Genomic DNA, 15888 nt, shown 5'->3' with positions numbered 1-15888 from the left:
CGAGGAAGTTATTAAATTGCTGTAGAGAAGCTGAACTTCCCTATAATAATGATATATGATTGAGAAGACATAGACTGCACTGAAGTTCCTTCAGTGCTTTGGGATATATTTTGGACAGCAGATATGCATTTAAGCTTCCCTATTGATGTAACTAATAGTTGAGTCACATTTTGTTTGAACCCTAAACAATTAACTATTATCACAGAACCATGTTATCTTAAGATTTTAACGAATTGATAATTTATTTGCAAACATGTTTTACTGTAACATTTATCTCATTATTTTGAATTTGAGTTATCTTGACTAATCTTGATTTAAAAATTTTACATTCTTGAGATTGCTAGTGGAATGTTGCTTCATTAAAAACATTCCAATTAGTTGTGTGTTTTTTCCACATCACTAAACTTAACTGCAAGGTTACATTGTACTTGACTGCTAAATAAATGCAAGTTGGCTTCAGAATGCTTTACAGTAAATGTCTCTGAGAAATTTTCACCAACAGGGCTTTTTTATTACATAGTTCTGCCTCTGACAAAGAGAAAATGGCTTTCAGTAAAGGATATCGTATCTATCATAAACTGGACCCACCACCATTCAGTGTGATCGTGGAAACCAGAAACAAGGAAGAATGCCTTATGTTTGAGTCTGGAGCTGTGGCTGTTCTCTGTAAGTTAAATAACTCTACAAATATGGCCAGATGGTTAATCTGATTAAAACTTGTAACAGTGAAACATGGAAGCAGATGAACAATTGAGTCACCATGTCTGTTCTGCTCCTGTGCTAACTCTTGTGAACATTTCACACTGCTTTGCTTAAGGGAGTTGCATGCTACTGTATTCCTTCTTCTGAGATTTGGTGTTGTGTAGTCCTGCTTATTGGTAACAACCAGACATGTTCTGACAGTCTGACTCAGTATAGAAATCATACCCAGATATGTTTTGTACAAATTATAGTTTAAGAACCCAAACCATAATCATGAGTTTATTGCTGCTTGATTGTTTTGATTTTCCATAATGGAAATGCCTACCCATTAATAAAGGTAAAGGTAAGGGTATCCCCAGTGGAAGCACTGAGTCATGTCTGTGCAAGCACCCATTCATATATCATACCAAATTGTAGCACAAACCAGCTTCAAGCCATGATTTCTGATTTGGTGGCCAGTTGCAAATTCTGATTAATCAGTTCAGAAATCACACAATGCTATGGTTAAGTCTTGGGAAGAAGGCATGGCTCAGTGGTAGAGCATGTGCTTGGCATGCAGAAGATCCCAGGTTCAATCTGTAGCATCACCCGTTAAAAGGATCACATAGCAGATCATGTTGAAAAACCTCCACCTGAGACCGTGGAGAGCTGCTGCCAGTCTGAGTAGACAATACTGACCTTGCTCTGATTCAGCATGAGGCAGGTTCATGTGTGTGTTCCTTATGCATTAGAGTTGATCCACTGTAATACATGTTAATTTGCCATGATCATTTTCAAATTCTTTATGGTTTACTGCTTTTTAAAATACCTTACATTTCTCATTTTAACCATTTATAACAAACTCTAAATGTGCATTTCATGCTAGTGAATGTTCTTGCAGCTTCATCGTTCAATGTAAAAGGCAGATTTTCCTTCAGTAGTATGTTTAATGTTAATTCATTCAGCTATTTTAAAAAGTCAATGTGATAGGAAGAAGCCATCATAATTAATACTTCGGGAAGCACTTAACAAGTTAAACAGTATGAACTTCAAACATGCTTGCATTTTTATTAAGTCCTGTGTTCAGGGTTATCTGCACAATGTATACCACTTAGATAAATATAAGCATCTATACTTCAGATCCTGAGACTGAGCATTGCAGTAGGAAGAATTTGCTCAAAGCCTTTTTATCAGTAGTGTTAGAAAAAAACAATTTCAGCAGTCCGCCCCACTTGTAATGAATTAATTAATGTTTGGATTTGCTAAATGATATAAAAGTATTATGAAACAAGAAGGAAAATATACTGGTTGTATTATCTCATTTAGTCATTCTCTGTGTGAATTAGCAAAATGTAATGCTTTTAAAATCCTGCTTAGGGTAATTCTGCGTTTCCGCATCATTCTCATTAACATTAACAGCTTGCTATGCTGATAGTGACTTTCTCCTCTAATGCTTATTTATAGTAAATACCTCTGTTGTACATGCTTCTGTTGTCCTGTGTTTTAATGTAAAGCAAGGTATTTGAAAATAATAGTCCTATGTTCATAACTTTTAAAATTTGTTACATCTGGCACAGTACATGTAGTTTTAGGTATAATAGCAGTCCCTACTGCTTTTTGAACAAGTTCGCAGGCAGGGTCCTATAGCTTAGAGATCCCCAACCTGTGGGCTGCGGACCACATGTGGTCCTTCAACTAATTGGAGGTGAGGCCCGAAGGACGCCTTCCCCCCCCCCCCGGCCCTTTACTTCATCATTGTCTCCCATCACTCCCAGATGGGACTATCTCGTTGCAGAGAAACAAGCTCAGGGTTCCCATTGATTTGTCATTGTCATGAGTTAAAATTTCCATGAAAATAAAATGTTCCTTATGTTCATTGTTGTGGTGTGTCTGTATCTTATTTTGAAGGGATGTTTAAACATTACCATAGTGATCAGATAGCGTTACGGCAGTCATTGAGAGTAGAGGAGTAAACTACCCCCCCCCGGGCCTCAGTAAAAGACGTTGAGTGGTCCCCGGTGATAAAAAGGTTGGGGACCACTGCTATAGCTCACATTCCTCTTCCTTTCCTTATGCGTGGCCAGCAAATGAGTGGCTTGCTGTAAAAGCAGAAGTAAAAATTTATATAGGATTTCAACCACAAGTATAGCTTATGCTTTCTCTACAAACCAGGATTCCAGACAGAAAACAAACCTTTGGGTTGAATCCCACACATATACAACTAGAATGCATTTACAAAACAGAATTTCTCCTGTTAGTTTGTGCCACAGCAGCTATAGTAGAAGATAGAATCAACCTGTCTGTGAAATATAACACCTTGGAGTTGCAGCACCAAACAACTCTTTAAGGGAATGCCTTGACAGCCTTTAGTAATAAATTTAGGGTTAAAATGTATATGTTGTACTTCTGTTGATACAATATAACATGTGTACTTGACTTGTTGAAATGTAACTAAGTGAGAGAACAAAATCTCTAGGGATCCTTGGTGTTAAATGGATCTGTTGAGAATTGAAATAAATGTTTGTATGAATTAGCACAACAATATAGTTCATGTCTGCACATATGCATAAAAAGTATTTCATATCTTTGTTCTTTTGAATGCTTTCTTAAAAAATGAATGTACTTTAAGGTGACCAGATTTTAACATTGGTAAAGCAGGACAATATTGACCGGGGGGGGGGGTCTTGATTAAAAATTGGGTCTATATGGAGCAACAAAAAGTTTCATAGAACGCAAAAATAGTATTGTAATATATATTTTTAAATTTCAACCTAAGTACAATTTGCCAGATACCCCCAGATGTCCCTCTAAAAGTGGGACAATCTGGTCACCTTAGTGTATTTGGTATGTTGCCTTTTGATATAGAGATGACCCCAGGTCAGACTCCCTTACACACAGCACTAAACCTACTTTTCCAAGACTGATATATCAGAATAAAAAGGGAGGGGGGCTGAACCATACATACAGCCTTGAGATTTTAGGAAGAAGGGTGTAATAAAAATATTTGCTGTGGTCACTCTGAGAGTTGAAATCTACCTATAGTGTTATGTTAATTGTTTAAAATCAGGGTCTGTGTGTGTTCTCTACAGAAAACATACTTATACCTTTTGTTTAAAACCCCTATTGCTCTGTCACTAATATTTTTATTGTTATTACGAACAATTTAAATTTAAAATATTGGGCGTCAAGGCATAGAATGTATTCATTCTAGATTGCATTTCTAAGTGAAAAAATGTCTCTGAAGTCTGACATTTATTTAACAGCATCTGCAGAGAAAGAAGCGATCAAGAACATGTACTCCAAAGTAATGGATGCATATGGACTTCTAGGTGTATTAAGGTTAAATCTTGGTGAGTAAATTTAATCAATTTGGGGAGATAGCTATAAGATTACTTTCCAGGCTTGTCATATCATACTTCTGTCGGCCCTATACTAGTATATAATCCCAAATGAATTACTCATTCTTGTGTAAAGCACAAAATCATGGCTTGTTGCTTGGTAGTTGTTGTTTTTTTCTGAACTGCTTTCTTCTCATCCCCAGTATTATATGGCTAACACTTTGAAGGTTGGGCATTTCAGGTATATTAGGATCTAGCATGGCAAGTAAAGGGGTGATAAAGCTAGACTGTCATTTGTGTAGGGGAAAATTATGTCAAAGCTTGCATGCCATTGACTTTTTTGTTTGTGACCTATATTTAAAAAACACAGAATTATGTGGCTCTGTTTTAAGGAATGTAAAAACTAGAAAATGCTGAAATAAAAGCTGTATGAAAGTTTCAACTATAATCATTCAACTATGCTCATCTCTTACAGGAGACACACTGCTACATTACCTAGTTCTTGTCACAGGATGTATGTCTGTGGGAAAGATTCAGGAATCTGAAGTTTTTCGGGTTACTTCCACTGATCTAATATCATTGCGAATTGATCCATCAGATGAAGAACGTGTTTCTGAAGTGCGCAAAGTTTTGAACTCAGGAAACTTTTATTTTGCATGGTCTTCGACTGGGGTCAGTTTAGATCTTAGTCTTAATGCCCATCGTAGCATGCAAGAACAAAGCACTGATAACAGGTTCTTCTGGTGAGTTGATAAGATTTAAGAGGCCTAATGCATTATGTCTACATCTATATGTAGATTTCCCATAATTGCATGAAATTGCATTTGAAGTATAACAGAAATAAAACAACATTGACATGAGGATTTCCTGTTAATGGGAAGACCAGTTTGGTGAGGTTGGCCCTGCAGTGCTCTAATGCATAGTATGTAAGTAAGCTGCTGAGCCTTGACTAAAACTGATCATGGAACATTGCAAAGTAATATTAGTTTAGAATCTGAGACAATTCAAGTTGGGAAAACAATAATTTACTTTTTTATTGGTGTTCCTACTCATTAATACTATATTTAGTGTAAAGCTGCTCTTTGCATCCAACGAAGAGAGGCTTTTTGCAGAGCTTTATTACCTATTCTGGAAATGTTTTGCCAATCTGGGAGAAAAACTGACATGGAATGCAAACTATACAGTGAATAAATTATCAGATAATAGGAGTCTGTCCTGACATGCAGGCTTGGTCTATCTTCGTATTGCTTTGAGTGTTATAATACAAGGGTAAATGGTTAAATTTGTTTCTTGTGTAAAGCACAAGAGTGTGACCTTATAGCAGCCTTTCTCTACTTTTTTACCACTGAGAAACCCCTGAAACATTCTTCAGGCTTCAAACCCCCCCCAGAAGTAATGTGATTGTGCAGAATATGGTTGGGAAGCATAGCTGTGTACACACCCACCCTGGGCCCCTTCCCTTCCCACCTCCTCTAGGCCCATCATTGGCCATTTTGGGAAGGGGGGTGGGTGGATCAACATAACCATATGTGCTCATATCACCTGATAAATGTGTAACAAATTTTAAAATACATTAAACATTAATTAACTCCTATCCATTTGGGAAACCCTTCCAGGGCCATCAAGAAACCCCAGGGTTTCATGAAAGCCTGGTTGAGAAAGCCTACCTTATAGCATGGAATTGCAGCACAAGGGCACACAATTTCTTGTCTAAAGAATGGAATGTTTTTATAAGCAAGTTTCTAATTCTTGTGGTGTTGAAGATAGACTAGAAAATTTGAGTGCGACTGAGTATAGCCAGGTCAGTACCCCACAACACATAGATGCTTCTGTCAGAGATTTGTAAAAAAATTATGAAGAATAAGCAGCATTTCTAGCTATAAAGCAAGGACACTTACTAAAAAAAAATAATAAAAGTAGAATTTTCAGTACTACACTTGGATCCATTTTCTTGTATTTATATGCTGCAATATTAGAACCTGCATAAAAACCTAAGAATTGTTAATCACATTTTTATATGCTTCTGACATAACGATATTTTGATATGCCTTAATCCAGGGGTAGTCAAACTGCAGCCCTCCAGATGTCCATGGACTACAATTTCCAAGAGCAGCCCTGCCAGCAAAAGCTGGCAGGGGCTCCTGGGAATTGTAGTCCATGGACATCTGGAGGGCTGCAGTTTGACTACCCCAGCTTTAATCTGTGGAAGTATGTTCATGTTATGTATTTTAGAATTGTGGAGCTTAAGATCTTATTTAATAATTAACTAAATTATGTTCTGAATAGTACAATTATTCTTGGATACAGGCTCTTGAATGAATCTGTGTGCAGACTATATTGTCCAAAAATACTTCTGAGAATTTATAAGGCATCAGGACCAAAGGATGAGCAGCAGCTTCAGTGTGAACACATGGCTTTTCTGTGTGTACTGGCCTGCCTCTTCACTTTAGTCGTGTACTGTGCTTTGCTGGAGTGGGATAAGAACCTACTATTGGCCATGTAGAAGAAAAACAGAGCTAATCTTAGATTGTAACTAAATATATTTGAAACAGTAGTAGCCATATGGAGTGGTAACTGAAAGGTGGTAATTGAAAACAGAAACTCATTTATTCTGAAGACTACCCCCCTCCCCCAATTAATGTACTTCTTTTTAAGGGACCACACTTAGGACTGAAGTTTTACTCCTTTGGTTTGCACAGTGTCATATCTTGGTGAGTTCTCTGACATTAAACACTCAGGATCAGTATCTGGGTAATTGTTTAGAATAGGGGAACACAACTGCATCCTTCTCAGGGTTACTGGTCAAGGCCATAGGTTTGTGTCTCTCATAGCACTTGTAAATCTGTTATGAATGGAAGAATCCTTGGTCATGTGGGATCAATTTTCCATGTGAATCACCGTAATCACTTTATTTTTGCAAGATTTAAGTTCAAAACATTTTAAACAGTTAACAGATACTTGGACATTGTAGGAAATTCTCATCCTGTCATACTGCTATTGGAAGAGACAGTTTGTCCTGTACAGAGAAACTAGATGCACTGAACTGTTCCAAATCATTTTACTCATGCTATATCACTTCTTCAATAGGAACCAGTCGCTGCACTTGCATCTGAAACACTATGGTGTGAATTGTGATGACTGGTTGCTGCGCCTCATGTGTGGGGGTGTTGAGATCCGAACAATTTATGCAGCACATAAACAGGCGAAGGCTTGCATTATTTCACGACTGAGCTGTGAGCGAGCTGGAACTAGATTTAATGTTCGAGGAACAAATGACGATGGTCATGTAGCTAATTTTGTTGAAACTGAGCAGGTATGAATAAGTGTATAAATGTATAAATCTATATGAGGTATAGTACTAGGAGATTATAACTGTTCATTTTTTGATACTAGTATAGCATTCATATATATCACTTCTTGTCAATGGCAAACACATGTCCTAACATTATACTAAATTGCACTGCTCAGATGTGAATATTTGAAAGGGCTGCTTCAGATCTCAGATTATGACTTGCATTCTTCTTTGGTTTAAAATCATAAATAAATGAAACACCGCACATTAATGAAAACATTGAGCTTCCAAGGAACTGTGGCATATCAGTGATGGAAGATTGAAAGTGCTCACCCATGTACCTCAAAAGGTGGAGGGACTTCGGATCTTGAACTAAGTTTGGGTTGCTTAGTAGGTGAAGAGGTAGTCCTTGAAGGTATCTGGAAGTGAGAAAGTTTAGGATTTTAAAGGCACTTTGAGTTGGGCCCAGGACTGGTGACCAGTGAAGCTAGACAAGTACTACTGTTATACAGTACTGTTATACTGTTACATGCTCTGTATAGTAAGCGTCACTTAAAATTCTGACTGTTGCATTTTATAGTACTTGTTCATTTCTAACACCTTTGAACAACAGTCCCAGATAGGGTTGGGTGCTTTGGCGCCCAAAGCGGCCGGTCTCTCCTGGCACAGCCAGCGCCACGCTGCGGGGGGGGGGAGGAAGGAGATGACACCCACATCTCTCCTCCTCTCCTATGGCGCTGGCTGCGCTTGGAGAGACTGGCTGCTTCAGGCACCAAAACGCCCAACCCTAGTCTCAGAAAGAGAACATTGCAATGCTTCTGTCCAGATGCTAACTGAAGAATGCACAGAAGTGGCAGGTCAAGTTGTGTTTCAAGATTTAAAATAATCAGATCCTTTTTATAGATTATTTTAAAGTCACATTGAAGATCAGTTGCTCAAAAGACAGAGGTTTGCCTTTCCCCTGTATGACTAGGAATACAGTCAATCAAATGCACTGTGAACCACGATTATAAATAGATTCAAGTGTGTGGCCATGTTGGTCTGAAACAACAGAACAAAGTTAGAGTCCAGGAACACATTGTTCATATATCTGATGTAAGCATGCATATGAAAACTTATACCTTGAATAAAAATGTGTCTGTCTTAAAGATGCCCCTGGAGTTAAACTTTGTTCTTTGATTAAAAATGGATGGAGATGGTGATTGTATGTACCTGGAAAGCACTCATTATAGGCGAAGTACTGGAATACTATAGATGGGAGCTCATCGGATTATATTGTTTCTTTTATTGCATAGAGATTATTTCATCTATACAATTAAAAATTTAGCCTTTTTATAAAAAATGAGCCTTTTTATCACTTTGTATAACGATACATTAATTAATTTTTAAAATCAGCATCAATTTATCATTTAATCCAAAAGAATGTATCTGTTTAATCTCTAGATCAAGTTTTAAATATGCATGGACATGACATAGAATACTTTCTGCAAAATTTTGTGTAGAGTTCATTATGTAGGCAGAGTTGTGCAGATTTGCCTGAAAAGACTAATGCCATACTTTTATTTATTTTGGTCAGGTGATTTTTCTTGATGAATGCGTGTCATCCTTTATACAAATTCGTGGATCTGTTCCATTATTTTGGGAGCAACCTGGTTTACAAGTATGAGGTTTATATATTTTTCTATTACAACCTCTCTCCCCATAAACAAGTGTCTTTTACTTTCTCATTCAGGAATTAATATTCATTGATCTTAAGAGAACACATTGCAGAATGTATTTTAAAGAATTTTAGCGCATATAGGAAACTAAATAAGTGTTTTCCTAAGTTTTAATGGGTGGGTTTTATAAAACATAGCATTGCAATCCTCAGGATATTTTCCTGGAAGTAAACTTTAGTGAATAGACATGAGTAGGATTCTGGGTAGATCTGTTTAGGATTTCTTTCAAAGTTGATTCAAAAGGTTTTTCTTCTCGCGTAACTTGTATCTCAGTAATAGAAGTTTCTAGTTACTCTTGCCTTATCGTTTTTTTATTCTTACTTTGATTAAACAATGAAAGTAAAACAAATGGTCTTGCAAGAAAAGTAATATGCTATTTTGGTTAAAAAATGCCTTGTGTGCTGATTTTGCTAAACAAAAAATGCATAGCTAATAAGCAACTGAGTCAGTTCTGTAGAATAGGAAATGAATCTACCAAATCCCCCTCCCTTTCACCATTCATGTGATTTTATATTAAGAATTGGGACAGGGAATAAAGTTTTAAAGTTATTCTGCATTATCTAGGACAAGGTTCTCTAGTGTGGCAACTGAGTTTGAAGGGTTGCCCCTTCCTCCTCAGTGCCTCCCCTGGAACCTGTTGAGCTTTTTCAAAAGTAGGCTGGCCATTATAAAGCAGGGTTTGTTACTGGCTAGCCTCATTCTGATTAAAAGAGTTTTCACAGCTGGAATAGCGGCCACAGCTGTTGTAGGATCAGGAAGATGGTAAGCACCTTTGCTTTCCCGCCCCCCCTCAGGATACCCTTTTATTCCTCCTCCATTTTCATCCTTCCTCTCCCCTGGGCTCTTCTTCCTTTTTCTTCCCCATCTTCAGTTTGTTGTGAAGCAAGGAGAGAAGTATTGTGTTTTATCTGTGTGAGCCGTTTTAGGTTTGGCCCCCACATCCTGTGGCATCCATCTTGGAATGTCACTCACCACCCCCTCTCAAATTTACAAAGGTTCCATGGGCTCAAAGTAGTTAGGGACCCATGGTCTAGAGATTTTGGGTGCTATCATAAATATATATTAGAAGGCTTTTGAGGAGTACATAAGTCTTGTGTTGAAGAAATTAATTCTATAATCCTCTCCAAGGTGGGATCTCATCGTGTCAGAATGTCAAGGGGATTTGAAGCAAATGCACCTGCATTTGATAGGTAAAAATCTTTTTTTCCCTTCCTGTAGTCAGTTTGTCTTTCCATATTTCTGCAAATCCTTTTAATGTTATGAGCAGTTCTGCGGAACTTTAATGTAATAAATCCATATGCCCACACCTGAATGGTCTAGGCTAGCCTGATCTCATCAGATCTCAGAAGTTAAGCAGAGTCAGCCCTGGTAGTATTTGGGTGAGAGACCATCAAAGAAGTCCAGGGTTGCTCTTGAAAAACCTACAGGGTCATCATAATTTCTCTGCATAGCAGTTTTAAGCAGCAAGCATGTATATTACTGGCCCAAGGTAAATGTTTTATAATGGGAATTCAAGAAGCTTAAAAGAAGGTTGTTAAGTTTTGAAAGTAATATTTCATTTTATCATGCAGTTTTAGCTGAGTATCTGACATACCTTCTGCTAAGAGTGGATTTTATGTTGCATGGAAGCTGTCTACAATGTAAATGCAAAAATCTTGGACAAAAATCCTACCTTTTAGTTTGTAGATTTTTGCATTTGGGTTTGTTTAAGTTGTTGAAATTATTGGCATATTCAGAATTTTTGGTGTGCATAATTTACTAATTTCAAACCTAATGGCTATTTTTGTCCTGTAGGCATTTTCATACCCTTAAAAATATACATGGCAAACAAATAATTGTCAATCTTCTTGGGTCAAAAGAAGGAGAGCATATGCTTAGCAAAGCATTTCAGGTACAACTTTTATAAATTTATTTATTTAAATATGATGTTGAATGCTAGGATAATGTAAATCAAAACAAGGACAAAACAAGTTCAGTTACTGGTTAACTACAATTGCTTCAGTAAGGATAAGCATATTAAATCTTGATTCGTTTGATAAAAATTACCTTGAGGTAGAACTACCTTTAGAGAAGAAAGTGTTATCTGTAGGGGAAGAGATCTAGCACCCCATTGGGGGTAAGAAAGCTTTTAACTGGCCCTTTAATATGAAGCAGCCGTACTCCTAGGAAATGGTGGGATGTGTGGTCCCAACACTCCATTCAATCCAGAACAGAAAATCATCCCGAATATAGAGAGGCATAGACTCTTGCCAAAGAGCTTGTACTACTCCGCATCAGGCTTTCAGTGTTTGTTTTTGACCTGCAAATCATTTTGTTTCATGAAGAGCATTTGAAACAACCTTTGATTTCAAAAGTAGCTTGTTATGCTCCATGGGTGAGTAATTTCAGATGAGTAGAATCTATAGAACTTAGAAGCTGATAGAGAAAAATCATGTTTTGTGAATAGGAACAGTTCATGTTGTTGAAATCTGATGTAAAAATATTGGAAATAAATCTTAACCGTCTGGAAAGTCTCAAGGAACAGTATGGCATGCAGTATACAGAAGATAGGCAAAGAAGGCACAAACTATCCCTTGTATGATTGGAAGTTCATTCTGCTTGTGAAGTAGCAACTTTGGACAGGATCCAGCATCATTAGCAGTATACCAAGGATCAGTTAATATATGTTTTATGAAAGTCAAGGTGCTATTTCAGATCTCCCACAAAAGACTTTAATAAAGGGAAAGTACTTTTGTAGATCAGCCACATAAGGGACTATGTAAAATGTGAATTATTTTTGAGCAAAAGTATGTTTATATATTAACATGATATTAAAAAGTTGTTGAGTATTAATAAAGGGTAGCTGAATAAATTCATTTAGTAGAATGCTTAGGTTTTGTGATACTCTTGTTTCTTGTTAGTACTGAGTTTTCTTCCCTTTTCCCTCATCAGAACCATTTGAAAGCATCTGAACACGTGCATGACATCCAGATGGTGAATTTTGATTACCATCAAATGGTCAGAGGTGGAAAAGCAGAAAAGCTACATAGTGTTCTTAAACCACAAATCCAGAAATTCTTAGACTGCGGGTTTTTTTACTTTGACGGAAAGGAAATCCAAAGGTTTGTATTTTCTTTTACTTTGCAGAATAAAAAAATGTTTCTTATTTAGGTGTTCTCCGTTCTTGCAAAGACAGCAGAAATATGTGAAGAAAAGATAGACTTAAAAAAAAAGTGGAACAGTAAACTAGAGTGAGTCATCTGCTCTTGTATAAGTAGGTTGGAATGGACATAACATGTCTTACTTCTTAACCATGCATGCTCACTCTCCAATGGGAATCTTCATGAGAGCCAGTTTGGTGTAGTGGTTAGGACTGCGGATTACTAATCTGGCATACCGGGTTCGATTCTGCACTCCCCCACATGCAGCCAGCTGGGTGACCTTGGGCTCGCCACGGCACTGATAAAACTGTTCTGACCGAGCAGTGATATCAGGGCTCTCTCAGCCTCACCCACCCCACAGGGTGTCTGTTGTGGGGAGAGGAATGGGAAGGCAACTCTAAGCTGCTTTGAGCCTCCTTCAGGTAGGGAAAAGCGGCATATAAAAACCAACTCTTCTTCTTTCTTCTTCTTCTTTCTTCTTCTTCTTTCTTCTTCTTCTTTCTTCTTCTTCTTTCTCCTTCTTTCTCCTTCTTTCTCCTTCTTTCTTCTTCTTTCTTCTTCTTCTTTCTTCTTTCTTCTTCTTCCTCTTCCTCTTCCTCTTCCTCTTCTTCATGGATGCCATGGAGAGCCCACATAAGACCAGCTTCATTGGCTACCAGTTGAATTCCAGATCTGATTCAAGGTTTTGGCTTTAACTTTTTAAGGCCTTACGTGGTTTGGGCCCCTACGTATCTGAGGGACTGACTCTCTTCAATCGAGCACTGCAAATCAGCTAAGAATCCCTGGCCCTAAGTAAATTACCTGACCTCAATGAGAGCCAGGGCTATAACTAAGTTTGCTTCAGCTACATTTACATTTTTAATATAGAACTTTTCTTTCTGCCAAGCAGCCCAACAGTATAGTTGACACTATCCTGTCTACAAGCCTTAAATAAATAATTTTCGTTGTCATGATATTTCTGTTTAGTGCCTTGCCTGAAAACTGTGTTTAGGTGTTATTTGTGCAGGGTTTCCAGTTTTCCTTCTTATTCTGTTGTACAGGTATCAGAGTGGCACTGTCAGAACAAACTGTTTGGACTGCCTGGATAGAACAAACAGTGTACAGGCATTCATTGGCTTAGAGGTAGGAATATAAATGATATTGCTCTGGAAACAACGTGTGGGCTTGTTTATGCTTGTGACTCTGAATGATATGTGATGGTTTGGAAGGCTAAAACTTATTCACCAAAATTTATCATGAGGGACTTCAACAAAATACCTATAATGCAATTCATATTCTTCTGAGAGAATCCATACAATTTAAATGCAGGTTGTTTTGTGCAAACTTTTCTCTGCTACTTCAGTATGCAGTTTACTACCATAATGAAAGTTCTTTTAATTTTATGGCATAAAGGTTGTAGGCTTAAGCTTCCATTTTCAAGACAAAGTAGTGACTACTTAGAAAAGTAGTTTTATACCATTGGGAGGGAAATTAATTTTTCAAAGTTGAAATTTCAGTAATTGGTGAGATGTCAGGTTTTACTTCTGATGCCAACCTCCAGGTGGAAACTGGGGATTTCCTGGAATTACAGTTCATCTGGAGAAAAATGGCTGCAATGGAGAGTGGACTCTATAGCACCCTGTCCTCCCCAGGTTCCATCCTCCAATCTTCTGGAGTTTGACAACCTGCGTCTGGCAGCCCTACCACCCTATCCCTTGCCGGTGGCCAATGGGACCTGACAACCCTACATCCCATGACTGTTGCTATTGAAACCATGGAAGAAAGGCATAGGGCCAGTGTGCAGAAAGTCCCACATGTAATCTCTGGCATTTCTAGTTGAGGAATCTTTGTCATCAGGTGTTGGGAAAGAATTTTCTTTGATTAAGACTTACAGAGACTGAGTTCTACTGCCAAAATAATATTGAATATTGAATTGATTGAATTGACCACAGTACAGATTAATATACCATTATGTTATAGAATCATAGAGTTGGAAGGAGCCATACAGGTCATCTAGTCCAACCTCCCGCTCAGCCTAAATCATCCAGGATAAGTATCTGTCCAGCTGCTCCTTGAAGACTGCCAGTGAGGTGGAGCTCACCACCTCCTAAGGCATTCAATTCCACTGCTGAACTGCTCTGACTGTGAAATCCTCCTCCCCACCCCCAATATCTAGCCACAGTGTTTCATAATCTGCTTTTCTTCTCCTTTAACCACAGCTTTTTGCCAGCACTGTGCAATGCTGCACTTCCTCCTTCTATTCCCAGAGTATATGAGTGGGCTCTTCAGAGATTGAATGAGAGGGAAGATGGTACTACATAAATAGATTTAAAACTACAAAGCAATATCCAATTAATCAGAGTAGTGAAGATACCATTTTTAGTGTGTTAAAAACTTCTGAAATTTTAAATCTCTTTTTTTTTCCTTCTGCCATTGTAGATGCTAACCAAACAACTGGAGGTTTTAGGCTTAGCTGAAAAACCACAATTGGTTACTCGGTTCCAGGAAGTTTTTCGGTCCATGTGGTCTGTTAATGGTGACTCGGTCAGTAAAATATATGCTGGAACTGGAGCTCTTGAAGGAAAAGCAAAGGTAAAGCATGTTTAAATATTAAAACTAAATAACAGTCATATGGCATCTTTTGTACAGTCAGGGTCTAACATGTATTTTTGTATTTCTCTTTTGCATTTATCAAATTTCTTAACTGTTTCTTCCTGAGTTTTCCTATATTCCTAGCTATTACCAGGTGAAGGGTGAGTTGGGCTTTATCCACAAATCTCAAATCAGTAGTTGTAGCCAACTTCTCTCACTCCATTTCCTGCAAGGAAACGTCACCAGTTTGTCTAAAGTTCATCTTAAAAAATCTCATTCAGCTTGTTCCTCTTTATCTTGTCAAAATTGTCTTCTCAAAACTGTTCCTTGCGACATTTAGCAGTTACAGGCTGTTATACTTATTTGTATAATACTCATGAATTATTATTTCAGTTAATGATTATAAAATCCTTGTGCTTTCCCCAAGCTATTTAGGCAGCAGCAAACAGTTCTCTATATATCACAGTCAAACAGGCCAGTTCTATTTGAATTAATTTTATTTTAGTAGTATCTGTGTGTTTTGGGGACAAAATGTGGTTTGTATCTGTATATTTTGCATCTGGCCTTGTAGAAGCCTACCTTTTTAAGGGTTAGGATTTGGGAATACACAGCAATTCTAGTGAGGTACAATTTTAAATAAAATTGGCTAAATGGGGAAGAAACTAAATTTCATGGCTGTTAGCATTAACTTTGCTTTTTAAAGAAAAATACTGCAGCTGCCCAGAACCAGCTAATCGTCTATTGATTTTAATATTTCATTCTCTTTGTATCTGTATAGACACCATGTCTTGCTTTAGCCAGTTGGCAACATGTATAAAGGTCCCACTTTAATTCTTCATCATGTTTCCTAATATTCTTGGTACATTTGATGGCCAGATGAATATTCTAGGTCTTTCCAGTCATGTAAAATTGCAATTTTATAAACATTTCTAGTACTTATTGATATCTGATAGTACCTCTGCAGTATCTGATTTAAACAGTGCAATTAAGGTTGCACTGTTATAACTAGCCGGAAATGTACATTTTAACAGTGATTTTTTAAGATTTCTCAACTAATGTTTTAGTACTTAACATCTTAACTAACATCTTAACTAATTTTTCTTTTGCTTTCTTCTTGATTCTTTTCAATTATTTGCCTGATATGTAAT

The 15888-nt window shown here is 37.4% G+C and overlaps 1 protein-coding gene across 18 annotated transcripts in view; it reads left to right on the top strand.

Annotated features, from left to right (window-relative positions):
- The window catches only part of SYNJ1 (synaptojanin 1), a 50208-nt gene that overhangs the window by 2396 nt on the left and 31924 nt on the right, over positions 1-15888 (top strand). For 17 of the 18 annotated variants that reach the window (XR_013231920.1, XR_013231921.1, XM_077342563.1 and 14 more), the window contains exons 2-11: positions 521-666; positions 3945-4031; positions 4495-4762; positions 7107-7332; positions 8888-8971; positions 10158-10219; positions 10824-10920; positions 11961-12130; positions 13210-13291; positions 14588-14740. Coding sequence is in view for 16 of the 18 variants with exons in the window: in XM_077342563.1 (XP_077198678.1) it covers positions 543-666; positions 3945-4031; positions 4495-4762; positions 7107-7332; positions 8888-8971; positions 10158-10219; positions 10824-10920; positions 11961-12130; positions 13210-13291; positions 14588-14740 (1353 nt within the window). In the remaining 2 variants the exon portion in view is untranslated. Of the gene's footprint in view, positions 1-520; positions 667-3944; positions 4032-4494; positions 4763-7106; positions 7333-8887; positions 8979-10157; positions 10220-10823; positions 10921-11960; positions 12131-13209; positions 13292-14587; positions 14741-15888 lie in introns of those variants that run through there. The other variant, XM_077342565.1, reaches the window with a different exon arrangement.

This window comes from Paroedura picta, chromosome 6 (assembly GCF_049243985.1).
Source record: "Paroedura picta isolate Pp20150507F chromosome 6, Ppicta_v3.0, whole genome shotgun sequence".
NCBI classification, from domain to species: domain Eukaryota; kingdom Metazoa; phylum Chordata; class Lepidosauria; order Squamata; family Gekkonidae; genus Paroedura; species Paroedura picta.
This window is presented reverse-complemented; position numbering and strand designations above follow the sequence as displayed.